The following is a 26,421-nucleotide window of genomic DNA, read 5'->3' on the forward strand; positions in this document are numbered from 1 at the left end:
CCTCCCCCTCCCCCCTAACCCTCTCCCTCCCCCTTCCCCCCTCCCCTCCCCCCCTCCCCTCCTCCCTCCACACCTCCCTCCTCCCTCCCTCCCCTCCTCCCGGTTACAATGGAAACCCTACGAGGACGGGCCCAACGGGGAAAGAGGGGTAATGGGAAAAGGGGAGGTCCCCCTCCCTCCCCCCTTCCCCCATCCCTTCCCCCATCCCATCCCCCCTCCCTCCCCTCTCCCTCCCCCTTCCCCCCGTTCCCCCCTCCCCTTCCCCCCTCCCTCCACACCTCTCTCCTCCCTCCCTCCCCTTCCCTCCCTCCCATCCTCCCAATGCTTGTTTGAGATGGGTGCTACATTGTTTCGAAAAGCACCACTAACAGATCGCAGTGAGAAGCCCTATGTGACCGCGAATGTTTCAAAACAAGCACTTAAAAAGCACTTATCTTTTTTTAAATATTTTTTTTTATTGCAAGTCACTTAACATACACAGATCAGCATTGGGCCCCAATGCTCGTGGGCCACCGGGGCAAGTGTTTCGAAAAAAGCACTGAGAGTGTGTCTGGGGGAGAGAGAGAATGGGGGGGGGGGTCTGAGAATGGGGACTGGGGAGGGGGACAACAGGGGTCGTTGCGGAGGGGGCTTGGTGGTGGGGGAAAGAGGGGTACTGGGAAAAGGGGAGGTTCCACTTCCCCCCTCAACCCCTTCCTCCCCCCTCCTTCCCACCTCCATCCCCACTCGCTCCCCCCCTCCCTCCCCCCTCAATCCCAACCTCCATCACCACTCAGCCCCTAACTCCCCCCCTCCCTCCTTCCCTCCATCCCACCCTCCCCCACTCCCTGCCCCCTCCCTCCACCCTTCCATCCCTCTCCCCCTCCCACCTCCTTCCACCCTCCCTCCCCCCCTCCCGGTTACAATGGAAACCCTACGGGGACGAGCCCAACGGGGAAAGAGGGGTACTGGGAAAAGGGGAGATCCCCCTCCCTCCCCTCCCCTACCCCCTTCCCCCCTCCCCTTCCCCCCTCCCCTCCCCCTCCCCTCCTCCCTCCACACCTCCCTCCTCCCTCCCTCCCCCCCCTCCCGGTTACAATGGAAACCGTATGAGGACAGGCCCAACGGGGAAAGAGGGGTACTGGGAAAAGGGGAGGTCCCCCTTCCCCCCTCAACCCCTTCATCCCCCCTCCTTCCCACCTCCATCCCCACTCCCTCCCCCCCTCCTCCCCCTCCCTCCCCAACTCCCTCCCCCCTCCCCCCTAACTCCCCCCTCCCTCCTTCCCTCCCTCCCCAATCCCTCCCCCCCTCCCTCCACCCTTCCATCCCTCTCCCCCCTCCTTCCACCCTCCCTCCCCCCCTCCCGGTTACAATTGAAACCCTACGAGGACGGGCCCAACGGGGAAAGAGGAGTACTGGGAAAAGGGGAGGTCCCCCTCCCTCCCCCCTTCCCCTCCCCCCTACCCCCCTCCCTCCCCTCCCCCCTCCCTCCCCTCCCCTCCTCCCTCCACACCTCCCTCCTCCCTCCCTCCCCCTTCCCGCCCTCCCCTCCTCCCGGTTACAATGGAAACCCTACGAGGACGGGCCCAACGGGGAAAGAGGGGTACTGGGAAAAGGGGAGGTCCCCCTCCCTCCCCCCTACCCACCTCCCTCCCCTCTCCCTCCCCCCTTTCCCTCCTCCCTTCCCCCCTCCCCTCCCCCTCCCATCCCCCCCTCTCCCCCTCCCTCCCCCCTACCCCCTCCCTCCCCTCTCCCTCCCCCCTCCCCCCCTCCCCTCCCCCCCTCCCCTCCCCTCCTCCCTCCCCCTTCCCTCCCCCTTTCCTCCCCTCCCGGTTACAATGGAAACCCTACGAGGACGGGCCCAACGGGCCCACTCGGTCTAGTATACTACTAAAACTCTGCGGTCCAACATTCCGTGTGTATGTACGCAAACATTCCGTGTGTATGTACGGAAGATTCCGAAGATTTCTGTCCATAACTTACAAACCCTACTCCTCCCAGACGGTACACCAAAGCGCTACGATTTTTGTACCGCCGTATTCACCATTAACATGGGCAACTATTGTAAGTACTTTCGTTCAAATTGAAGCTACCTTTTTAAAGCTAGAGAGATATTAAAGTTAAAATTTCTAATTTCTAACCCTTTTCTTGAAGGGGCTTCAGCGCGTGATGTCACAATGGCACCCGTGCACCAATGAGAGATCAGCTCGGTTTTAAATTTACATAATTTTTTTTCTGACCTTTTTTTTCACGGTCTTCAGCTTGTGACGTCACAATGCTTGTGTGAGATGGTTTGCAACATTGTTGCGAAAAGCAACTGCCAGTTTTTTAAAGTTGTGCGAGTCACTTAACATACACAGATCAGCATGGGGCCCCTATTCCCTCCCTCCCCCCCCTTCCCCCCTCAACCCCTTCCTCAACACTCCTTCCCACCTCCATCCCCACTCCCTCCCCCCCTCCTCCCCAACTCCCTCCCCACCTCCCTCACCCCTCCTCCCCTAACTCCCCCCCCCCTCCCTCCTTCCCTCCATCCCTCCCCCCCTCCCTCCACCCTTCCATCCCTCTCCCCCTCCCCCCTCCTTCCACCCTCCCTCCCCCCCTTCTGGTTACAAAGGAAACCCTACGGGGACGGGCCCAACGGGGAAAGAGGGGTACTGGGAAAAGGGGAGGTCCCCCTCCCTCCCCTTACCCCCTCCCCCATCCCCCTCCCCCCTAACCCTCTCCCTCCCCCTTCCCCCCTCCCCTCCCCCCCTCCCCCCTAACCCTCTCCCTCCCCCTTCCCCCCTCCCCTCCCCCCCTCCCCTCCTCCCTCCACACCTCCCTCCTCCCTCCCTCCCCTCCTCCCGGTTACAATGGAAACCCTACGAGGACGGGCCCAACGGGGAAAGAGGGGTACTGGGAAAAGGGGAGGTCCCCCTCCCTCCCCCCTTCCCCCATCCCATCCCCCCTCCCTCCCCTCTCCCTCCCCCTTCCCCCCATTCCCCCCTCCCCTTCCCCCTCCCTCCCCTCCTCCCTCCACACCTCTCTCCTCCCTCCCTCCCCTTCCGTCCCTCCCATCCTCCCAATGCTTGTTTGAGATGGGTGCTACATTGTTTCGAAAAGCACCACTAACAGATCGCAGTGAGAAGCACTAAATGACCGTGGTCGTGAGAAGCACTAAATGACCGCGAATGTAGCAAAAACAGCACTTTAAACCACTTTAAACCACTGTTTTCAAGTAGTCTTTTTTATTGCAAGTCACTTAACATACACAGATCAACATGGGGCCTCTATGCTCGTGGGCCACCGGGGCAAGTGTTGCGAAACAGCACTTGGAGTGTGTCTGGGGGAGAGAGAGAATGGGGGGGGGGGGTCTGAGAATGGGGACTGGGGAGGGGGACAACAGGGGTCGTTGCGGAGGGGGCTTGGTGGTGGGGGAAAGAGGGGTACTGGGAAAATGGGAGGTCCCCCTTCACCCCTCAACCCCTTCCTTCCCACCTCCATCCCCACTCCCTCCCCCCATCCTCCCCCTCCCTCCCCAACTCCCTCCCCCTCCCTCCCCACCTCCCTCAAACCTCCCCCCTATCTCCCCCCCTCCCTCCTTCCCTCCATCCCTCCCTCCCCCAATCAATCCACCCTTCCATCCCTCTCCCCCTCCCCCCTCCTTCCATCCTCCCTCCCCCCTCCCGGTTACAATAGAAACCCTACGGGGACGGGCCCAACGGGGAAAGAGGGGTACTGGGAAAAGGGGAGGTCCCCCTCCCTCCCCTCCCCCTACCCCCTCCCCCCTTCCCCCTCCCCTTCCCCCCTCCCCTCCCCCCCTCCCCTCCTCCCACCACACCTCCCTCCACACCTCCCTCCCCCCCTCCCGGTTACAATGGAAACCCTATGAGGACGGGCCCAACGGGGAAAGAGGGGTACTGGGAAAAGGGGAGGTCCCCCTTCCCCCCTCAACCCCTTCATCCCCCCTCCTTCCCACCTCCATCCCCACTCCCTCCCCCCCTCCTCCCCCTCCCTCCCCAACTCCCTCCCCCCTCCCCCCTAACTCCCCCCTCCCTCCATCCCTCCCTCCCCAATCCCTCCCCCCCTCCCTCCACCCTTCCATCCCTCTCCACCCTCCCTCCCCCCCTCCCGGTTACAATTGAAACCCTACGAGGACGGGCCCAACGGGGAAAGAGGAGTACTGGGAAAAGGGGAGGTCCCCCTCCCTCCCCCCTTCCCCCATCCCATCCCCCCTCCCTCCCCTCTCCCTCTCCCTCCCCCTTCCCCCCTTCCCCCCTCCCCTTCCCCCCCTCCCCCTTCCTCCCCTCCTCCCTCCACACCTCCCTCCTCCCTCCCTCCCCCTTCCCGCCCTCCCCTCCTCCCGGTTACAATGGAAACCCTACGAGGACGGGCCCAACGGGGAAAGAGGGGTACTGGGAAAAGGGGAGGTCCCCCTCCCTCCCTCCCTCCCCTCTCCCTCCCCCCCTTTCCTCCTCCCTCCCCCCCTCCCCTCCCCCCTCCCATCCCCCCCTCTCCCTCCCCCCTACCCCCCTCCCTCCCCCCTCCCCCTCCCCTCCCCCCTCCCATCCCCCCCTCTCCCTCCCCCCTACCCCCCTCCCTCCCCCCTCCCCCTCCCCTCCCCCCCTCCCTCCCCCTTCCCTCCCCCAACCCTCCCCCTTTCCTCCCCTCCCGGTTACAATGGAAACCCTACGAGGACGGGCCCAACGGGCCCACTTGGTCTAGTTCCTAATAAAATTCTTAAGAAAACAATGAAGAAAGCTGTTTGCCTTGATTCCCAATTACTACATTTAAGAATGCCCTTGTGTCATTACTAATTCAGACAGTACTATTGAACTAATTTTAAATTGTAAACAATTAAGAATTAACATGATGAATTGTGATAATAGTAAAATAAACTTTAAAAATGTCCTGCAATTTGGAAACACACGATAAACCAAAAGCAAGATAAGAATACATTTAAAAAAGTCACACAGTTATGTCACAGATAAAGAAATAAAAGAGTAATGGTAGAGTTTCAAGATACCGCAGATGCTGGAACACACACAAAATGCTGGAGAAACTCAGAAGATCAGATAGCATCTGGGGAGGGAATGAACAAGTGATGTTTCAGGTCGTTTCTTAAATGGCAAAGTTTAAAAGAGATGTGAGATGCAGGTTTTTTATTTACACAGACGGCTGAGGTGAAAGCCTGGAATGCATTGCAGGGGGTGGTGGTTGAAACAGATACATTAGTGACATTTAAAATACTTTTGGATAGTTATATGGATATGCAGGGAATGAAGGGATATGAATTATGTACAGGTGGATATGTGATGGTCTTGGCATCATGTTCGGCACAGACATTGTGGGCCGAAGAGCCTTTTCTTATGCTATACTGTACTATGTTTAGACTCCAGAAAGAGTAACAGTTTTAAGTCAAGGTCGTAATAATTTGATGGGATGTTGTCAAATGAGGATAGATAGGGTAGGCAGCTGGGCCTCTGTAATTCACAAGACGAGACTTGATATTGAAATGTATAAAATCCTGAGGGATCTTCAGAGGGTGGATGTGGAGAAGATAATTGTGTGAAAATGTAGAATGAGGGATTAGTGTTTAAAAATAAGTGTTTGCCATTTAAGACAGATGAGGTAAAATATTTTCTCTTAAGGACTCTATCTCCTGTGTGATGGAAATAATCTTTGAATATTTTTAAGGTAAAGATAGAAGACAGACACCTGATGAGCAAGGGGGTGAAAGATTACTGCATGTGGAGCTAAGATTGTAATCCGATTAGCCACAATCTTACTAAATGGCAGAGCAGGTTTTAAAATTCATGGATGAGAATTTGTGGAATTCATTGCCACAGATGGTTGAGGAGGCCGTCAATGGATATTTTTAAGGTGGAGGTTGACAGATTCTTGATTAGTAAGGGTATCAGGAGTTATGGAGAGAAAGCAAAGGAATGGGGCTGCGAAGGAAGATAGATCTGCCATGATTGAATAGACATGATGGGCCAAATGGCCTAATTCTGCTTCGAGACCTTATGAACTTATGAGAGGCCAATTGGCCTATTCCTGCTCCTAACTCATAATACCTTTGTTTTAATGGGTCCTGGCTGAATCACATTGAATCTCAAACCGTATCGACCCCATTCAGCAGCTAGTGATCTATAAGCCAAAACAAAAAGTAGCTTGGTGCATTTGTGCATAGATTGAACCTGCAAGCTAATAGTTCCATCTTGTGTTAAAACAAAACAAGGTCAAAAACAAAGAAGAAATTTACAAATATCTTCTCATATATTATCACTCTAAAGCACTAAAATTCTACTGCACACAAATGAAATTATATCTGGGAGGAGAGCTGAAGGTGAACTTTAAACTTTAGACAGATCCTTAGATCCAATGAGTCTGCGCCGTTCAGAGATCACCCTGTAGGCTAGAACTATGATACTACTCACTAGGGACAGTTTACAATTTTTTTAACCAAAGCCAATTAACCTACAAACTACATATTTGGAGAGTGGGAGGCAACCAGAGTACCAGGGGAAAACCCACGCGGACACAGGGAAAACGTACAAACTCTGTACAGACAGCGCCCATAGTCAGGATCGAACCTGGGTCTCTGGTGCTGTAAGACAACAACTCTATCGCTGGCCACTGTGCCGCCCTGTGAAGATGTCTCTAGATATATATTCCCTTCATCTACATTCCGAACCAAAGAAAAAACTGGTAATTCCCAAATATGGTAGCTTTTTAAATCTATTGAAGACAAGTTCAAAGCAAATGTGGACCAACAATCTTTCTTACACATCAGGGAGATGGGTGTGAAATACTACTAGGAAGGCAACTAAATAACTAAATAAGCTTTGACATCACCACTCCCCCCCCCCCCTCCTCCAACCCCCCGACCCCCACTCCCCTGCCCTCCATCCCCTCTCAACATCAACGGGCCTCGCGGCGAGGCGAGGCCGGCCCAGTGGCGAGGCGAAGGCCAGCAGCGTGAGGCGAGGCGGGGCGAGACATGTGTTTTGCGGGAAAATGTGACGTGAAATCGGAATGGCGGAAATGAAATAAGAAAGCGGAAACTTTCCGCCAAATTCGAAGGGTTGGGAGGTCTGTATAAGATCCCCTCTCATCCTTCTAAATTCAGGTGAATACAAGCCTTGTCGACCCATTCTTTCATCATATGTCAGTCCCGCAATTACGGTAATTAACCTGGGAATTCCCACAAGAATGTCCTTCCTCAAATTAGGAGACCAAAATTGCACACAATACTCCAGGTGTAGTCTCATCAGGGCCCTGTACAACTGCAGAAGGACCTTGCTCCTAAACTCAAATCCTCTCGCAATGAAGCATAGAAAATAGGTGCAGGAGTAGGCCATTCGGCCCTTCGAGCCTGCACCGCCATTCAATATGATCATGGCTGATCATCCAACTCAGTATCCCATACCTGCCTTCTCTCCATACCCCCTGATCCCAGCTAGAAATTATAGCTGTGTTTATACATAGTCCCCCTCATTTCAGAGCACCATAATGTTTGGGACACATGGCTTCACAGGTCTTTGTAACTACTCAGGTGTGTTTAATTGCCTCCTTAATGCAGGTATAAGAGAGCTCTCAGCACCTAGTCTTTCCTCCAGGCTTTCCATCACCTTTGGAGACTTTTATTGCTGTTTATCAACATGAGGACCAAAGTTGTGCCAATGAAAGTCAAAGAAGCCATTATGAGACTGAGAAACAAGAATAAAACTCAGAGACATCAGCCAAACCTTAGGCTTACTAAAATCAACTGTTTGCAACATCATTAAGAAGAAAGAGAGCACTGGTGAGCTTACTAATCGCAAAGGGACTAGTAGGCCAAGGAAGACCTCCACAACTGATGACAGAAGAAATCTCTCTATAATAAAAAAAAATCCCCAAACCTGTCTGACAGATCAGAAACACTCTTCAGGAGTCAATTTGTCAATGGATTGTCATTGTCAGTGGATTTGTCAATGGATTGTCATTGTCAGTGGATTTGTCAATGACCACTGTCAACAGACTTCATGAACAGAAATACAGAGGCTACACTGCAAGATGCAAACCACTGGTTAGCCGCAAAAATAGGATGGCCAGGTTACAGTTTGCCAAGAAGTACTTAAAAGAACAACCACAGTTCTGGAAAAGGTCTTGTGGACACATCAGACGAAGATAAATATATATCAGAGTGATGGCAAGAGCAAAGTATGGAGGACAGAAGGAACTGCCCAAGATCCAAAGCATACCACCTCATCTGTGAAACACGGTGGTGGGGGTGTTATGGCTTGGGCATGTATGGCTGCTGAAGGTACTGGCTCACTTATCATCCTATCTGCTCAAGTTCAAACAAATGCCTCAAAACTCATTGGCCGGCAGTTCATTCTACAGCAAGACAATGATCCCAAACATACTGCTAAAGCAACAAAGGAGTTTTTCAAAGCTAAAAAATGGTCGATTCTTGAGTGGCCAAGTCAATCACCCGATCTGAACCCAATTGAGCATGACTTTTATATGCTGAAGAGAAAACTGAAGGGGACTAGCCCCCAAAACAAGCATAAACTAAAGATGGCTGCAATTCAGGCCTGGCAGAGCATCACCAGAGAAGACACCCAGCAACTGGTGATGTCCATGAATCACAGACTTTAAGCAGTCATTGCATGCAAAGGATATGCAACAAAATACTAAACATGACTACTTTCATAAACATGACATTGCTGTGTCCCAAACATTATGGCGCCCTGTAATCTTGGGCTATGTATAAACACTGCTGTAATTTCGACATGGTGAAACCAAAATGTATAAAAATGGCCTTTACTAAAATCTGACAATGTGCACTTTAACCACGTGATTTTTTCTATTACAAATCTCAAATTATGGAGTACAGAGGCAAAAAAATAAATGATGTGTCTTTGTCCCAAACATTATGGAGGGCAATGTAATTACTCTTTAACTATGGTGAGCAGTGAAAGATTCACTTTTATTTCTATCAACTAACTTAAGCCTGGATATACTTACTTGCACATGACTTCTACTCCTGCTTTTGCTGATGCACTGGGCATCACAAAACCTGACCCAGTCTCTGCATAGATGGCAGTAATAGCCAGGAAGGCTGCACCTAAAAGATAGTGTTTGGGAACTTGAAGTAATTATAAACATTAGACATTTGAGGAAACATGCAAAAACTAAGTGGTGAGAGGTCCAAAAACATCGGCTTAAACTACCACAATACACAAAATGCTCTACTTATGATATGACCTATAAATTCCACAATGTTTTGCATTGATATTGTTGAGTTGGAACTTGTTGCTGACAAGTTACCTGTTCTTGCTGATGATCAACATGCAGTTCTCAATGTGCACTCCCAAGATGGCCATAACCTCAATAGTGAGACCCTGTACAGCAGCAAGACTCGTATGAAGCTCTGCATCAAGCTGACAGGCCAGAAGGCAGCTCATTAAAAACAGCCAGAACAATTTGGACAAAGTTCTCTGCCTTTGCTGACTGTTAAACCTGTCAAAAATTATTAATGTGTCTGAATAACTCCAATTTGAAACAAACACAAGCTTCTAAAAACAAAGATAGACACAAAAAGCTGGAGTAACTCAGCAGATCAGGCAGCATCTCTGGAGAGAAAGAATGGGATGCTGCCTGTTCCGCCGAGTTACCCTAGCTTTTTGTGTCTATTTTCGGCTCAAACCAGCATCTGCAGTTCCTTCCTACACATTTCTAAAAACAGTCAAATAATTTAAATTATTTTAAAAATTATTATTTATTATATTTATTTTATAAATGAGCACATAAATTCTCATTTTAGAGCAGTTTTAAAGTATTAGCAAAGTATTCCTATTCCTAACAGACTTTGAGATCGTGGTGACAGACACAGGTAAGAGTCTGAAGAAGGATCTCGACCTGAAATGTCAACTTTCTCCAGAGATTCTGTCTGGCATGTTGAGTCACTCAATTTTGTGCCTATCTTTGATATAAACCAGCATCGGCAGTTTCTATTTATTACATTTAGATTATGGTGATGGAGCCAAGTACAGTACTGCATTGCATTTACAGTGCTTCCAAAGTGGAAGAATAGTTGGGTGGTGGATGGGATGCTAACCAAAGATTAAGGCCCCAAAACGTTAATTCTGTTTCTCTACTTACTGACAATGCCAGATCCGCTAAGTTTTTCCAGCATTTTCTATTTTATGGCATCTTTTGTTTCTTTATTAGATCCATGATCATAATTTGTTGCTTTGCAATATAATTATTTTCTCATTTAATCTCTATTTTTTACTTCCCCTTTGCGGCACCTCAATACCGGCAACATTTCTTAATTTTTTTTCAGTTCTGATGCAATGCCTTGTACCTATTCTTCCCGTCGCATATCTACGTGACCTAGAAGAATCACCAGAATTTTCCTATTTATATTAGTCATACAGCATGGAAACAGGCTGTTTGGCTCAACTTGCCCACGCCCATCAAGATGCTTCATCTACACTCGTACCACTTGCCTGCATTCCCTCTAAACATTTCCTACCCATGGACCTGTCCAATTGTCTTTTAAATGTTGTTATAGTAGCTGCTTCAACCACCTCCTCTGGCAGCTCGTTCCAAATACCCACCATGCTCAGCGTGGAAAAAGTTGCCCCTCAGGTTCCTATTAAATCTTTCTCCTCTCACCTTAAACCTATGTCCTGTGGTTCTTGATTCGCCTACTCTGGGTAAAGGACTGCATTTACCCTATCTATTCTGGACGAAAATGATCGTGCATTCAAATTGCATCATCGGGTTAATACTCCAAGGGAGTTTTACCTTGCTACTGAGTTGGTCGTAACTATCCTAGTAGTATCTGATAATAACAATTGCTGATAAATATGACTCACTGTCTAGCATTGCCATACTGTTCATAAGTTCGTTTATAAGGGACAGGAGCAGAATTAGACCATTTGGCCCATCAATCTACTCCCTTCCTAACCCCATTGTCCTGCCTTCTCCCCATAACCCTCGACACCTGCACTAATCAATAATCTATCTATCTCTTTCTTAAAAATATACATTGACTTGGCCTCGACAGCCTTCTGTGGCAATGAATTCCACAGATTCACCATTGTCTGACTAAAGAAATTCCTCCTCATCTCCTTCCTAAAGGAACATCCTTTAATTCTGAGGCTATGGCCTCTGGTCCTAGATTCTCCCACTAGTGGAAACATCCTCTCCACATCCACTCTATCCAGGCCATTTATTGCTCCACAATAAAAGTACTTCACCAGACTTTGAGTACTTTAAATGAATATGAAACATGGAGTACTTTGAATGAAACTGAAAAGGCAACAAGATTCCGTTTCATGCCTGAGGAAGGGTATCGACCCAAAATGTCACCCATTCTTTTTCTCCAGAGATGCTGCCTGTCCTGCTGAGTTACTCCAGCATTTTGTGTCTACCTTCGATTTAAATCAGCATCTGCAGTTCTTTCCTACAAGATTCCAAATTTACTGTCTAGCCCTATAAGATAACTTGAAATGTTAACTTCATATTATGTCCCGTTTTATTATGGGTGACTAAAATCCATTACTGTGCAGGAAGAAACTGAAGATGTTGATTTTTACCGAAAATAGACATAAAGTGCTGGAGTAACTCAGCGGGTCAGGAGGCATCTCTGGAGAAAAGGTATAGGTGACGTTTCGGGTCGGAACCCTTCTTCCGACCCGAAGCGTCACCTATACCTTTTCTCCAGAGATGCTGCCTGACCCGCTGAGTTACTCCAGCATTTTGTGTCTAAAATCCATTACCTTCCACTTCAAGCAAGAGTACTATACGGGGTATGGTAGACACAAAATGCTGGAGTAACTCAGCATGTCAGGCAGCATCTCTGGAGAGAAGGAATGGGTCTGAGATGCTGCCTGACCCACTGAGTTACCCCAGCATTTTGTGTCTACCTTCGATTTAAACCAGAATCTGCAGTTTTTTTTCCTACTATATGGGGCAAAATGATTACCAAATCGATATAATCTATTCCTCAAACACAAGCAGCACACAGTACACAGTACTTTCCACATGCTTTCTAAAAGGTGAAATTTTCTTTTTACCTTTTTTTGCTTTGATCAATTCTTTTCCAATTTCCAGAGTTACATATGCAGTACCATTCAGAACTGTTTCAGTAATGGTTTTGAAAGCATTTGCAGAAAGTCTTTCCGAGGGTGCGATGAAGTTTCCAGCAGCGTTATTTATTACAACCTGGCGTGTGAGAAAATAAAATTGCATCCAAAGAACTTTAAAAACTCTCCTAAAATCTTCCCATAGTGGGGAGCATAATTTCAAAACATTTGGGTGATTTGGAGTTTTAAAATTGCGTACTATGTCAAATGGATGTTCAAACATTTTGGGTTCAAAATCTCATACAGTTCCCAAAAGCACTGACAGTGTGTGGAATATCTGTTCAACCAAATGAGGCCACTGATAGACTGGAAGCAAGGATTAGGATAGAGAATCTCTGTACTGGGAAGAGTGATTTTCTCACATATACTTTTGCAGCTTTGTACATCAGGTTTGGTTTAGTTTAGAAATACAGTGCGAAAACAGGCCCTTCGGCCCACTGAGTCCACGCCGACCAGCGATCACCCCGCACACTAACACAGTCCTACACACTAGGGACAATTTACATTTTTTACTGAAGCCAAATTAACCTACAGACCTGTGCGTCTTTGGAGATGTGAGCCCCCGAAGAAAACCCACGCGATGATGGGGAGAATGTCCAAACTCAGTTCAGACAGCAACCGTAGTCCGGAGTGAACCTGTGTCTCTGACGCTGTCAGGCAGCAACTCTATCACTGTGCCACCGTGCCGTCCCTTGCGTGGTGACGGATGGAAAAAATATAATTTGATACTTAAGTTTTTTTAGATATAAAGCGGAATAAGATTGAAAGCAATGGGGAAACAGTCTTATCCCCTTGCATTTGCTGGCTCCCTCTCTTCATGCAGCCTTTTACTTTAAAATGACAAAAGATTTCCAAATTAAACCTACAGCTTCGAGCATTTTGGTTAAAAAAAAAACATCACACTTTCGTTCCAAATTGGTTTCAGGCTGTATATTCACGTGGAGTAGAATTGTTGGTGTTTGAAATTAGCTTGGTTACCCAAGTGGAAGTGGTTGTTCATGCACTGATCCCTGTACATACCAGCAATGGTGCTAGTATTCCCAGTAAATACCATATCGGCTATACGTACATCAGGCAGACCTGTCACTTCAGACATCTGCTCCACGGCAGACTTCACAGACGCTGGATCCCTCACATCACATTGAATGGAATGGACCTGAAAGTATTAGAACATCCAATTCATGGAGTTAAAAGAATTATCCACAGGAAGACAACAAACTACAAACTTTTGATATTCACTGATTTCTATCTGCGGACTTGTATACTTGCAAGGTCTGCCCACGGCTCCCCTTTCAAATTTGTTCCAGAGGAACAAAAAAAAAAAACAGGAATTCGTACCTGTGCTCACCAAAGTACGGGCCAGATGTGAAGTGGAGGCTCGGGACCAGGAATGGGCACGTGAGGATTATTCATCTAGATACTGTAGCATGGCCCATTTGGCATAACCAGTCTGCGCAACAGTTATTTTGCACAAAAGAACACAGTGCTGGACTAAGTCAACAGGACAGGCAGTATCTCTGGAGAACATGGATAGGTGACATTTTGGGTCTAAACCCATCTTCAGACTGATTGTAGGTGGAGGGGGGGGGGGGGGGGGCAAGAAAGCTAGATGAGGGGAGATGCAGGAGAAAGCGTGGCAGGTAATAGGTGGACGCAGGTGGGGGAGAGGTGGGGGTTGATAGGCGTAAGGCTGGAACAAAGGCCAGAGATAAAAGCATAAAGTGTAACAGGGTTGAAGAATTGCAAATTTCAAAGTTAGAGGGAGGAAATTAGCTAGACAGGAGGGAGAAAAAGGTGGGAGTCTAGGTGGGGCACGGGGGGGGGGGGGGGGGGGGGGTGAGAGTGAGAAAAGGGAAGGGGTGCGCGGGGGTCGTTGCTAGGAGATTACCTAAAATTGCTGAAATCAATGTTTATACCGTTGGGTTGCAAGCTACCCAAGCAGAATACGAGGTGCTGCCTCTCCAATTTGCATATGGCCTCACTCTGGCAATGGTGCAGGCTACCAGGACAGAATGGTCAGTATGGGAATGGGAAGGAGAGTTAAAATGGTTAGCAACCAGGAGATCCAGGTCTTGGCGGACTAAGCGCAAGTTGTTAACACAAAAGGTGGCAACATAAGTACAGAGGGTTGTAAAGAAGGCAGATGGTATGCTTGCCTTCATTGGTAGAGGCATTGTGTTTTAGAGTCAGGAAGTCATCATGTAGCTCTATAGGGCATTGTTTAAGCTGCATTTGAAATACTGCATGCAGTTCTGGTCACTTCATTACAGGAAAGATGTAGAAGTTTTGGAGAGGGTGCAGAGGAGGTTGACCAGAATGTACCCTGGATTAGAGGGTTTCAGCTACAGGGCGAGGTTGGACAGAATTGGATTGTTTTCTCGGAAACATCGGAGTTTGAGGAGAGACATGATAGAAGTATACAAAATTAGGAGAGGCATAGATAGGAAAGACATTTCCATTTTCCACAGGGTGGAAATGTTCTACACTAGAGGGCATAGCTATAAGGTGAGAGGGAGAAAGTTTAAAGATAGGCGGGGATAGTTTTTTATTACAGAGAATGGTGGGTGCCTGGAACACATTGCCAGGGGCAATGGTGGAGGTAGATATGATAGTTTCATGATAGGTTAAGAGGCTTTTGGATAGGTATGATTATTCTGCCGGACTTATTTTTCACACACATATGCATGAGACAGAAAGAGATGGCATCCTTGCAAGAGGCAGTATGGGATGAGGTGTGGTCAAGGTATGATTGCTAACATCATGACTTCTGACACAATGGATATATGTTAATAATACCAAATATAGACACAAAGTGCAGGAGTAACTCAGCGGGTCAGGCAGCATCTCTGGACAAAAAGGATGGGTAACGTTTCGGTTTGGGACCCTTCTTCTGACAGAAAATGGGAGTGAAGAGCTGAAGGCGCAAAAAAACCAGGACAAAATCACAAACGACCTCTGGCAGGTTGTTACCTGGTGGGCCCATTGTTGACCGGGGAAGGTATGATCCCAAGGGGCAAATAATGTGGCGTACATGTACCTCCTCTAACCTCATCCACTGCATCTGGTGTTCCCGATGTGGGCACATGTACATCGGCGAGACAATCGTAGACCCGCTGACCATTTCACTGAACACTTACACTCGGTCTGCCTAGGCCTACGGGATCTCCCGGTTGCCAACCATTTCAATTCATCGTACCATTCCCATGCTGACCTTTCTGTCCTGGGCCACCTTCATTGCCAGAGTGAGGCCACAAGCTGGTGGGGTGAAAGTGAGAACCTGGGGAAGGCTGTCCTTGTTGCGCCAGGGGAGAGAGGGAGCGAGAGCAACACTGCGGGACACAGATGAGATGTAGGTGAAATATCCATCCATCCCTAGGGACAACCACGTCCACTAAAGAATGCGACATATCGGATGTCCTTGTATGGAAAGCCTCATCTTGGGACCAGATGTGGCGGAGACGGAGGAATTGAGAGTAGCATCTTTGTAAGAGGCAGGGTGGGATGAAGTGTAGTCAAGATAACTGTTACTCCATTATTTTGTGTCTATCTAAACCAGCATCTGCAGTTCCTTTTTATTACCTTATTTCCAGTTTGACTCGAGATTTCTTCTGCTGTCTCCTTCAAAACATCCAGTTTTCTGGAAGACATTTTTCAAAGAACATTTTTGAATTTCAATAGCATTGGTAGCCACCTGATTAATGCAAAGATCATGCAATTGATAACATCTATATACTAAAACTCTCGTTTGTTCTCTTGTTCCTGAACTACAGCGAAAACGTTACACGATAGCGTGACAATTGTAGGCCCACCTTACTCATCGTTGTCCCGTGGAAGAAGTTTCATTGGGGGCGGAGGAGGCGGGAGGGCGAGGGCGAAGGGGGAGAGGGGAGGGGGAGCGGAGGGTGTGGGGGAGGAGGGAGTGGGGGCTGAGCGAGTGGGGGAGGAGGGAGTGGGGGAGGAGGGAGTGGGGGAGGAGGGAGTGGGGGAGGAGGGAGTGTGGAAAGAGAGGGTGCTGCACCAATGCAGGACAGGTAATCCTAGGGGGGAAGGGGAGAGGGGGTGGGAGGGGCTGCCTAATCTTTCTCACATTCCTTGATCCACCATTATGGTCCGGTTACCTGGTATTACAAATTATTAATTCATTGTACTATTGATAATTGTACATTTGTTTGTTGTGTTACTGCTTTTATTCGCCTGTAAAGCTGCAGCGACTAAGAATTTAATCGCTTTGTTCCCACCATATATGACAATCACAGACTCTTGACCCTACATATTGTCACCATCTTTCCTTCCCTGGATATCTCTCCATATTCTCTACCCAGAGTTCGAGCAGCACAATAATCGTTATATCTAATTTACAAGTGCTTTTACCATCCAACACCAGATATGGTTTGACTGCATTGTGTTACGTTGGATTGAAATAAAAGCAGAGAATGGTGGGAAAGCAAAAACATTGCAGATGCTAGAGATCTTAAATCAAAACTGTGTAATTGCTGTAAATGCTTAACATATCGTGCAGCATCTATGGAGAAAAAACAGTTAATCCTTTAGGTTGACAATCTTCCATTTGTGATGAAATGTCAATGACCTGAAATGTTAATGCTGTTTCTTTTCTCATAAATGCTGCATGATCTGCTGAGTGTTTCTGGCAATTTTGTTCCATATGTACACTTGCTTATCTGATATCCACCGTTATCCATTTTTCACCTTCCACTAGATGAAGACAGATATGACCAAAGCCATCACCTTTAGCTTTGCTTCAAAGTTATCCAAGGATATTTAAGGCAGAGATAGATTTTTGATTAGTACATGTGTCAGCGGTTTTGGGGAGAAGGCAAGAGAATGGGATTTGGAGAGAGAGATGGATCAGCCATGATTGAATGGCGGCGTAGACTTGATGGGCCGAACGGCCTAATTCTACTCCGATAGCTTATGACCTTATGACATCAATTCAGGCCAGCTCTGTCCTGGGTTGCTCCCTCGACTCAGTGCAGGTGGTGGGAGAGAGGAGGATGATGGTAAAGTTAACATTGTTGCTGGACAACGACTCCCACCCCATGCAGGACACTGTCACTGCACTGAGTAGCTCCTTCAGTGACAGCCTCCTTAACTCCAAGTGCGTGAAGGAGAGATATAGGAGGTCCTTCCTTCCCGCTGCTGTGAGACTACACAACCAGCACTGCTCCCAGCAGATGAGTCAACAGTAACAGTTAAGAACACACAGAAAACTGATGACAATTTATCCTTGTCTTTACTTTTATTTATAATGTCTTGCTGTCCACTTTGCTGCTGTAACACTGTAAATTTCCCCAGTGTGGGACGAATATAGGAATATATATATATATAAGGATTCAACTGCTTTGGCCCCAGTATTTGCTTCTCTCTGTCTCTCCTCCATTGACTACCTATAAACTTCACAGACTTTTGACTGAGCTACTTGTCACCTCCTCTAACAATGTATTTTACTGGAAAGCCAGTGATGCATGTTAGGTTATTTTCCCACTTTAAATGATCACATGAAAGCCCATTCCACTGCTGTAAAACATGGCAGATCTTCTAAGCCAGAGTCAGTGATGCCAGAGCCTTGGGTGTGAGCTAGAAAGAAGATCTTGAGAGACTCCTTTCTGAATACCAGTAAAATGCAATCTATCACAAGTCCAAATGTACTCAACACGTATCCAGCTGGCTTGGTACTTTCATTCACTTGAGACAACACAAAATGACAATGATTCATAGAACTGTGCATCGCAGGAATGGGACTTTTGGCCCACAACGTTTGTGCCGAACATGATGCCAAGTTAAACTGATCTCATGTGACTACACATGAACCATATCCCTCTACTCCCTGCACTTTTATTTGCCGATCTAAAAGTCTCTTAAACATCACTGTGGTATCTGACTGCGCTACACAGAGCTTGCAGCGGAGGCAGAACAGCGGGGCTGGAGAGCAAAGATCTGCCCGGTAGAAGTTGGATGTCGAGGATTTGTGGCAACATCTACTGTAAGACTGATGAAGGACCTGGGGATCAGCGGACAAGCCCTATGCCAGGCTATCAAGGAAACATCACAGGTGGCAGAGCGGAGTAGCCAGTGGCTCTGGCTAAAGAGGAAAGACCCCATCTGGTCTCCCAAATAAGCCGGCTAGGCAGATGCAGAGGGGGATGGTTCTGGGACGCCAGAATGCACTGCTGAGCCTACTGGAGACGTTGTGGGTCCAATCAGCGAAACGTCGATGAAAGTAGGTGCCCACTTGATAACCCCAATGACGTGTCTGCCTAGCCTTTCTCAACATCGGAGGAGCATAGGTGAGTGCATAAGCCTCCCATCACCACCGGGAGCAAGTTGACATTTGGCACTTTGGATTTCTAACATCTTGTCCTGTGTATTTGGAAACCTACAGAGCAGTATCATGACTTCATGGTTCACGTTAGGACATTAAAGAGTGTTACAACAAACTGCTCAAACTAGAAATGACTTTTATTTACTCTTTATGGATGACTGACAAAAAGACATCTGCGATTACAAATAGTGCGCTGATGAACGTTATGTTGGAGTATACTTAATCTTACTTACCTACTTGCAATAACGCACTCGGCACCCAGAGCAGAGAGAGCAGTTGTCATTCCTTTCCCAATTCCAGTACCACCACCAGTGATAAAGGCCACTTTACCCTTAAATGTTCCAGAAGGCAACATCAATGTTTGATTTTGAGGAAGCATCACGACTTGATTGGGACCATTGCTTTGGTATAGTGTCTTTGTGCTTTGGCTGAAAGCCTGGAGACCAAATTCAATGTTAACAATACATTGCTATCTTAAAAGAGCATTTTTACCTTGTAATTATAATTTGACACAGTATTTCATTACAACAATCTGTTTTGTTCATTCTGGGGAATTATCATCATTGTCAATAAGTCTAGATATTTCGACTTTACCAAACAAAGACCTTTGCAATGTTTTGACTAGGTTTTTTAAATAAAAAGTTTACATTACTAATCTTACAGTAACACTCTGGAAATTACTGGCAAGTGAAAAAATCCACTGGAACTGGGGTGGGGCAGAGGGGAGAACAAAAGGAGGAGCCGGCGTGCTTTGTAACGTTGTCAGCGCCATGGGTGGTCGCTATTTGTATACATTGGGTATGCAAGCAAAGAATTTCACTGTGCCTAGTCACATGTGACAAGTATTCCGTTCCATTACTTCAAAATGCAGGTTTGATTAGAAATAAAACTGCTATTGAAAGCTCATTTGGTATTTAACTATCAGCTCAACCTCATGGTGCAGAACACACCGTATTGGCACAAAGAGGAAATAGAGGGCAGGCATAAATAGGGGATTAGTGCTGTAGCTTCAATTTATACAATTTATATAAATGACTTGGTACAAGCACAAAGGTTAGTTGCTAAATTTGCTGATGACATAAAGAAGTGAGGAAATTGGGCAACTTCATTGGGACTAAGTATACAATGAATTGGAAATTTTAATAAAACGTGAGAAACTTTGGCAAAAAAGTAAAATAGCTTATTCCCTAAATATTGAGAGATTACAGAGCTTTGAAAAGTAGCAGTACTTTTGTGTATGATTCATAAAGGGCTAGTGGGCAAAGTGATTTAATTTGAAAACTTGGCAAAAAGTTTTTTGTTGAAGAGGGAATGGAACACAAAAGGAAGTTTATGGTTCAGTTGCATACTATTTTATGAGACTACATCCGGAGCACTGGGCTCCTTATTTAGGGAAGGATGAAAGCAGTTCAGAGAAAGTTTATAACTAACATCTGGAAAATAACTGCAGATGCTGGTACAAATCGAAGGTACTTATTTCACAAAATGCTGGAGTAACTCAGTAGGTCAGGCAGCATCTCAGGAGAGAAGGAATGGGTGACGTTTCGGGTCGAGACCCTTCTTCAGACCAAGAATGGGCAGGATGTCTTAGGAAAAAACTTTGTACTTGAGTTCAGAATTCAGAAGAGTGAGGGGTCTTGACTGAAAGGCCCCAGGGGTTTTGATAGGCTGGTTTGAAGGATATTTTCTTTCGTTGGAGAATCTATCAGGAGTCAAAGTTTAAATTTTTTTTTATGGGTCACCATTTAAAACATAAATGCAGTGTTATTGTTTTAAAAATCTATGCTTTTGTGAATCTTTGTAAGTGTCTCCCTCAAAGCAAGTGGAAACTGTCTGAACATTTTTATGGCCCAGGCAGACAAGCAAAGAGGATGGGGAGGTATGAAGGTGAGCCCGTTCAAGAGCAACAGCATGGAACTGTGGTCACAATCCAAATAGCCACAGCCTTAATAAAAGGTGGAGGAGGTTTAAGTGATGGAGCTTGTATTTTTTCCAAGACAATGACCCACATTCATGCAACCATATCTGACTCCATGAGCAGACTTAAAAACCCAGATAAATATATTTGCAGACACACAATAAAATACTTCACTATTTATGGAAATTGAAATTTGAGTAAACATAATTATTCCTTGAACCCTAAACAAAGAATTAATTTTATGATGTTTAGCATGAGCAATCTGAAGGTCTTGACCCAAAACGTCACCTATCCCTGTTCTCCAGAGATACTGCCTGACCTGCTGAGTTACTCCAGCACTTGTGTCCTTTCACATAAGGGTATAGATAAGATGAATAAGGGTATAGATACAGTCTTTTCCCCAGGGTGGGAGTGTCTAAAAATAAAATCCATAGGTTAAGGTGAGAGGGGAAGGATTTAAAAGGAACCCGAGGAGCAACTTTTCAGAGGGTGGTGGGTATATGGAACGAGCTGCCAGAGGAAATGGTAGATGCAGGTACAATAACAAGATGTAAAAGACACTTGGAGAGATACATGGATAGGAAAAGTCTGGAGAGATATTGGGCAGATAGCAGCAATGGTGGGCAACCTCTTCAACACCACCTACTTACAACCTGAAAAGTCACAATAGAATTAAGTTCTTAGAATCATGGTAATTGTGTGGAAACAGGCCCTTTGGCCCAACTTGCCCACTCTGGCCATTGTGCCATCCACACTAGTTCCAACTACCTGCACTTGGCCCATATCCCTCTAAGCCTGCCCTATCCATCTACCTGTCTAAATGTTTCTTAAACGTTGCGGTAGTACCTGCCTCAACTACCTCCTCTGGAAGCTTGGTCCAGACACCTACCACCCTTTGTGTGAAAAAGTTACCCCTCGACTTCCTATTCAATCTTTCCCTTTTCACTTTGTACCAAAACTAAACTGAACTGATACCTATGTCCTCTGGTCCTCGATTCCCCAACTCTGAGCAAGTAGGGGAAACAGTGCGTCTACAAGATCTATTCCTCTCATGATTTTGCCACACAGTTCTTCAGAACTTCAACTTCCAGTGTTCTACTCTTTATTTATATCCATATTTAACATGGAACAGAGTACAGCACATGAATTGACCTGCATTTGGCCCTTATTTTTTAGTTTAGAAATACAGCGCAGAAACAGGCCATTCGGCCCACCGAGTCCACAATGACACTATCCTGAACTATGACACTAGTCTGAAGAAGGGTCTTGACCCGAAACGTCACCCATTCCTTCTCTCCCGAGATGCTGCCTGACCTGCTGAGTTACTCCAGCATTTTGTGAATAAATACCTTCGATTTGTACCAGCATCTGTAGTTATTTTCTTATACTATCCTATACCTATGTCCTCTGGGGACATTTATCAAGCCAATTAACCTACAAACCCGTAGGTCTTTGGATTGTGGGATGAAACCGAAGATCTCGGAGAAAACCCACGCAGGTCACGGGGAGAACGTACAAACTCCGTACAGACAGCAGCCGTGCTGGTCGGGATCGAACCCGGGTCTCCAGCGCTGCATTCGGTGCAAGGAAGCAACGCCGCCGGTTCGCTGCGCCACCGTGACCGTCTTTCCTGTACATGTACCTCTCCAAATGTATTTTAAATGTTACAGCAGCTCGTTTCGTGAAACAAAGTTGTCAGATGACGAAGTTAATTCTCCCAAACCCATGTAACAGGTCTCACCCGCTCGTTTGGACTAAATTGAGACGGAGCAATGGTAAACTTGCGCCAGCACCGTGAAAAACTACGACTTGCAAACTGCGCCATTTTCTCCCCCGGCACCGACTTCATTGAACGGCCTAACTAGCAACCGCGCATGCGCGCCACCGTGACCGCTCAAGCCCCTCTGAACAACCTGTCCAATGGTTGTGACGCGCATGGGATGCGATCGACCCGTTGAGGCAGCTAATAGTTGGAATGCGCATACGTACAGATTGCCCCGCCCTGTCCATTGATTGAAGTGCATGCGTGCCAACTGTCCCGCCCCACTGTGTGACCGCTCTTTGGAGAGAATGCGCATGCGTGCTGACCGCTCCGGCTCAGTGAGAGCACCCGAGTGTGGTGGTGGGGATGCGCATGCGTAGCGATCTCTCCCCTCCAGCCTGCCCACTGAGAATGCGCATGCGTGTGTGTGCCGCGCTCCCCGCCGGCCTCGGCCCCGCCCCCTCCACGACGACGGTCACGTGAGGCGGCGGTTGGTTGCGATACGAGACTGTCTCCGCGGGTGAAGAAGCGGCCCGAGGGACGATGTGGATCCTCAGGCCGGTGGCCCCGGGTGGAGGTACCGAGCGCTGCGCTGTCCGCCTTCATCCTGGAGCGGAAAGACACGAGTGCAACGGCCCTGACCGAGCCGAGGCTGCGCTGTCATAGAGTGACACAGTGTGGGAAAGTCCCTTCGGCCCAACTCGCCCACACCCGGTCAACGTGTCCCAGCTACACTAGTCCCACCTGCCTGTGCTTGGTCCATATCCCTCCAAACCTGCCCTATCCATGTACCCCTGTCTGATTGCTTCTTAATCGTTGGGATAGACCCAGCCTCAACTACCTCCTCTGGCAGCTTGTTCCATACACCCACCACCCTTGTTTTTGAAAAAGTTACCCCTCAGATTGCTATTTAATCTTTTCCCCTTCACCTTGAACCTATGTCCTCTGGTCCACGATTCCCCTACTCTGGGCAAGAGACTCTTTGCATCTACCCGATCTATTCCTCTCATGATTTTAGACACCTCTTTGAGATCATTCAAGGAGCTGGAGGACGCAAAAGCAATAGTCCTGACCGAGAGCTGTGTGCTGGGGTTGGACCCTGGCAGGTTGCCGAACTCCAGCCCAGCACTGATGCAGCTGTCTAAGGATCTCGGGCCCTGCCTGTCCTGCTGATTTCTTCCAGCATTTTGTGTCAATTTTCGATGTTAGCCACCACCTGCAGTTCCTTCCACATTTTCTGACTTCCTCCAGTTTAGTTTAATTTATTGTCACTTGTACCAAAGTACAGTGTGAAGCTTTTGTTGCGTGCTATCCAGTTAGCAGGAAGACAATACATACGATACAATACAATACAATATATCTTTATTGTCATTGTACCCAGGGGTACAACGAGATTGGGAATGCGCCTCCCATACGATGCAATAATTTAAGTAATTTAGACAGCAGCAACCCAACGAAACGAAACAGTAGTAACAGTTTTGGACAGGGTAAAGTGCAAGTTGATCTATGTGTTGTGGCCATCCGGCTCAGCAGGACCGGTTCATAGCAGCTATGGCCCTGGGGATGAAGCTGTTCCTGAGTCTGGAGGTGCGGGCGTAGAAGGCCTTGTATCGTCTGCCCGATGGAAGGAGTTCGAACAGACTGTTGCAGGGGTGTGAAGAGTCTTTGTGGATGCTGGTGGCTTTTTTGAGGCATCGTGTGTTGTAGATGCCCTCTAAGTCTGGTAGCTGTGTTCCGATGGCCCTCTGAGCTCTATGGACTACCCGCTGTAGAGCTTTCCTTTCTGCCTCCGTGCAGCTGAGGTACATGATCACAAACGAGCCATTTACAGTGTATAGCTACAAAACAATACGTTACAATAGAATATCTTTATTGTCATTGTGCAAGTACAACGAGATTAAGAATGCCACTTCCATATCAATTGCTATAAAATAAATAAATCATGGCAAAAACAACAAAGGAAGGGGGGGGGGGGGGAAGGAAACAAGGTAATGTGCAAAAAAAGGTTCATGCAGGGTCAGTTGTGCCAGATGACCATGGGGGCAGAGACAGATCATGGGGGGCGCTCAGCAGGTCCGATTCAGAGCAGCTATAGGTCTAGGTATAAATCTGTCTCTTAGTCTGGATGTGCGGGCGTAGAAGGCCTTGTAACGTCTGCCAGATGGAAGTAGTTCAAACAGACGGTGGCATGGGTGTGTGGAGTCCTTGTAGATGCTGGTGGCTTTCCTGAGGCAGCGTGCGTTGGAGATGTCCTCCAGGGCTGGTAGCTGTATCCCAATGAACCTCTGCGCTCTGCAGACGACCCGCTGAACTCTCCTATTAGCTGCCGTGCAGCTGAGATACCACACATAGATGCCGTATGTCAGTATGCTCTCTGTGGTGCATCGGTAGAAGTTCAACAGTAACTGTTGGGGCAATGTAAGGGCTCAAATTCAGCGTAGCCATGTGGGTTTTATTGCAGGGGTGTAAAAAAGGTGTAAAAGCTCCAGCTCGATTATGTTGCCAGGACATCCTGTTTATGGCTAAGGGTATCCTTTGATATGGGCAACTGGCTTTAAAGCTTTGATGGTTAGCCATCCTTTGAAGTGTTAAGAAGAACAACTTGCCATATGGACTGCCCTTTGTTCCCAAGAAAGAAGAGGTCACGATGGACACAACGGACACGGAGGTCCCGAAAGACACAAAGATTTATAGGACATTGTAAAACTTGCCATATAAGGTAGCAACAGGAAATGTACTGACACATGTATTTCGGGTATAAATATGTGTAATTGTTAGCATTCGGTGAGAAAGACTACACTAGCTTCCTAAGCGTTTCTAAACGCTTCGGTTTCTAGACTCTCTCCCACCTGGGTGAGTAGAATAAAGAGGTTAAACGAATTCAGTTGTCTGCCTGTTTTTTCTAATAGGCCACAGACTACAACATTTGCCGTAGTCGGCAGGATCTCTTTGGCACCGTCAACCACGAACGACTAAGCGGCATCGGTGGCTGAAACACGTCCGAAGGGGACAGAGTGCACTTCTCGACCGTTGTTCGAGACCCCGGACGTTGACGTTTTTCAGACACTGAAGTCCCTCGTTTGGGGTTGATTTCGTGTTCAACTGAGATTCACAGACGAACCGATAAGGAAAAGGACAAGGATAAGGATAAGGATAAGGTTCCGGATTTGGAAGGTAAGGGGCGGTCACTCTTGTCATTGTCTTGGTCTGGGTGCAATTAATATTTATTGGTAATATTTATTGGTAGTATTTATTGATAACATATTTTCGGATAATTGGCAATCAGACATATGGGACAGTCTTTGGATAAGAGTGATGGCGGTGCCCCGGTACAACACATGTGTTATTTATTTATTTGCTTCGTTAATGAAAAGATTGGGAAACGAGGCCTGGCCAGTAGGAGGTACATGGAATGTAGAGACTATCAAAGAGGGGGTGCAGAAGCGCCATCAGGAGTCGAGGGAGCGAAGTTGGAGGGAAAATGAAGGTGTATGATCTAAGACTTGACCGTGCTACCCGAGCTCGAGGTGAATTTTAAACCGGTACCAAAGGGATATATCCCGCACAACAACAAAAGTCAGAATCCGAACCACTGGAGTATATAGCGGCTTTATTAGGTAATCAGGAGTCCAGGGTGACGAGGAACCCTGGACGTGTCCGATCCCCACAGCCCCACAGGCAGAGCCACCGACTGCAGTGGTGCCAGTCCTGGTTCTACCCTCCCCGTCAGGATATTGGGGACTACCCCCCGATAATGAGACAGCATCAGGGAATATGGATAGGTCCCAGACAAAGGGTTAAGTTGTGCCATGAGTAAGAATCCGCACGATCGGCGCTAGAGATTGAGGATGCTGCCCACCCTCGCCTTTTTCAGTACACCTCATGCTGCCCAGCAGGCAGAATTATTTGCCCTCACGCAGGCCTGCCAACTTTGCGTTGACCAATGTGCTAATATTTACACCGACTCACGATATGCCTTTGGGGTTGCACATGATTTTGGTAACCTGTGGCAGCACAGGGGCTTTTTGACTGCGGCAGGCACTCCTATTAAAAATGTCCTGTTTTTCCGAAATCTACTAGCGAGTTTAACACTCCCGAAAAACCTTGGCTGTCATTAAATGTAATTCGCATACATCTGTCAAGGATCCCATTTCTTTCGGGAATGCATTGGCTGACAAATTGGCATGCACAGAGGCCCTGACCCCTACCATTTTAGTTCCTTCAGGCGAACAACAGCAGTTTTCTGCAACTACCGCTATGCCCAGTGTTTCGGAATTCTGCCAGCTTCAGGGGGACG

The 26,421-nt window shown here is 47.5% G+C and overlaps 2 protein-coding genes across 3 annotated transcripts in view; one reads left to right on the forward strand and one right to left on the reverse strand.

The window, feature by feature from the left end:
- decr1 (2,4-dienoyl CoA reductase 1, mitochondrial) overlaps nucleotides 1-22,211 on the reverse strand; it is a 48,624-nt gene extending 26,413 nt beyond the window's left edge. The window contains exons 1-7 of the mRNA XM_078397226.1: nucleotides 22,104-22,211; nucleotides 18,678-18,880; nucleotides 15,684-15,741; nucleotides 13,174-13,260; nucleotides 12,036-12,183; nucleotides 8,974-9,073; nucleotides 6,036-6,108 (exon numbers count right to left, since the gene is read on the reverse strand). Coding sequence (XP_078253352.1) covers nucleotides 6,036-6,108; nucleotides 8,974-9,073; nucleotides 12,036-12,183; nucleotides 13,174-13,260; nucleotides 15,684-15,741; nucleotides 18,678-18,880; nucleotides 22,104-22,211 — 777 coding nt within the window. The remainder of the gene's footprint in view (nucleotides 1-6,035; nucleotides 6,109-8,973; nucleotides 9,074-12,035; nucleotides 12,184-13,173; nucleotides 13,261-15,683; nucleotides 15,742-18,677; nucleotides 18,881-22,103) is intronic.
- Nucleotides 22,212-22,556: 345 nt separating this feature from the next.
- nbn (nibrin) overlaps nucleotides 22,557-26,421 on the forward strand; it is a 49,290-nt gene continuing 45,425 nt past the window's right edge. Inside the window, exon 1 of one of the 2 annotated variants that reach the window (XM_078397231.1) lies at nucleotides 22,557-22,701. Coding sequence is in view for 1 of the 2 variants with exons in the window: in XM_078397230.1 (XP_078253356.1) it covers nucleotides 22,668-22,701 (34 nt within the window). In the remaining variant the exon portion in view is untranslated. The remainder of the gene's footprint in view (nucleotides 22,702-26,421) is intronic. The other variant, XM_078397230.1, reaches the window with a different exon arrangement.

Source organism: Rhinoraja longicauda, chromosome 4 (genome assembly GCF_053455715.1).
Source record: "Rhinoraja longicauda isolate Sanriku21f chromosome 4, sRhiLon1.1, whole genome shotgun sequence".
Classification (NCBI taxonomy): Eukaryota; Metazoa; Chordata; class Chondrichthyes; order Rajiformes; family Arhynchobatidae; genus Rhinoraja; species Rhinoraja longicauda.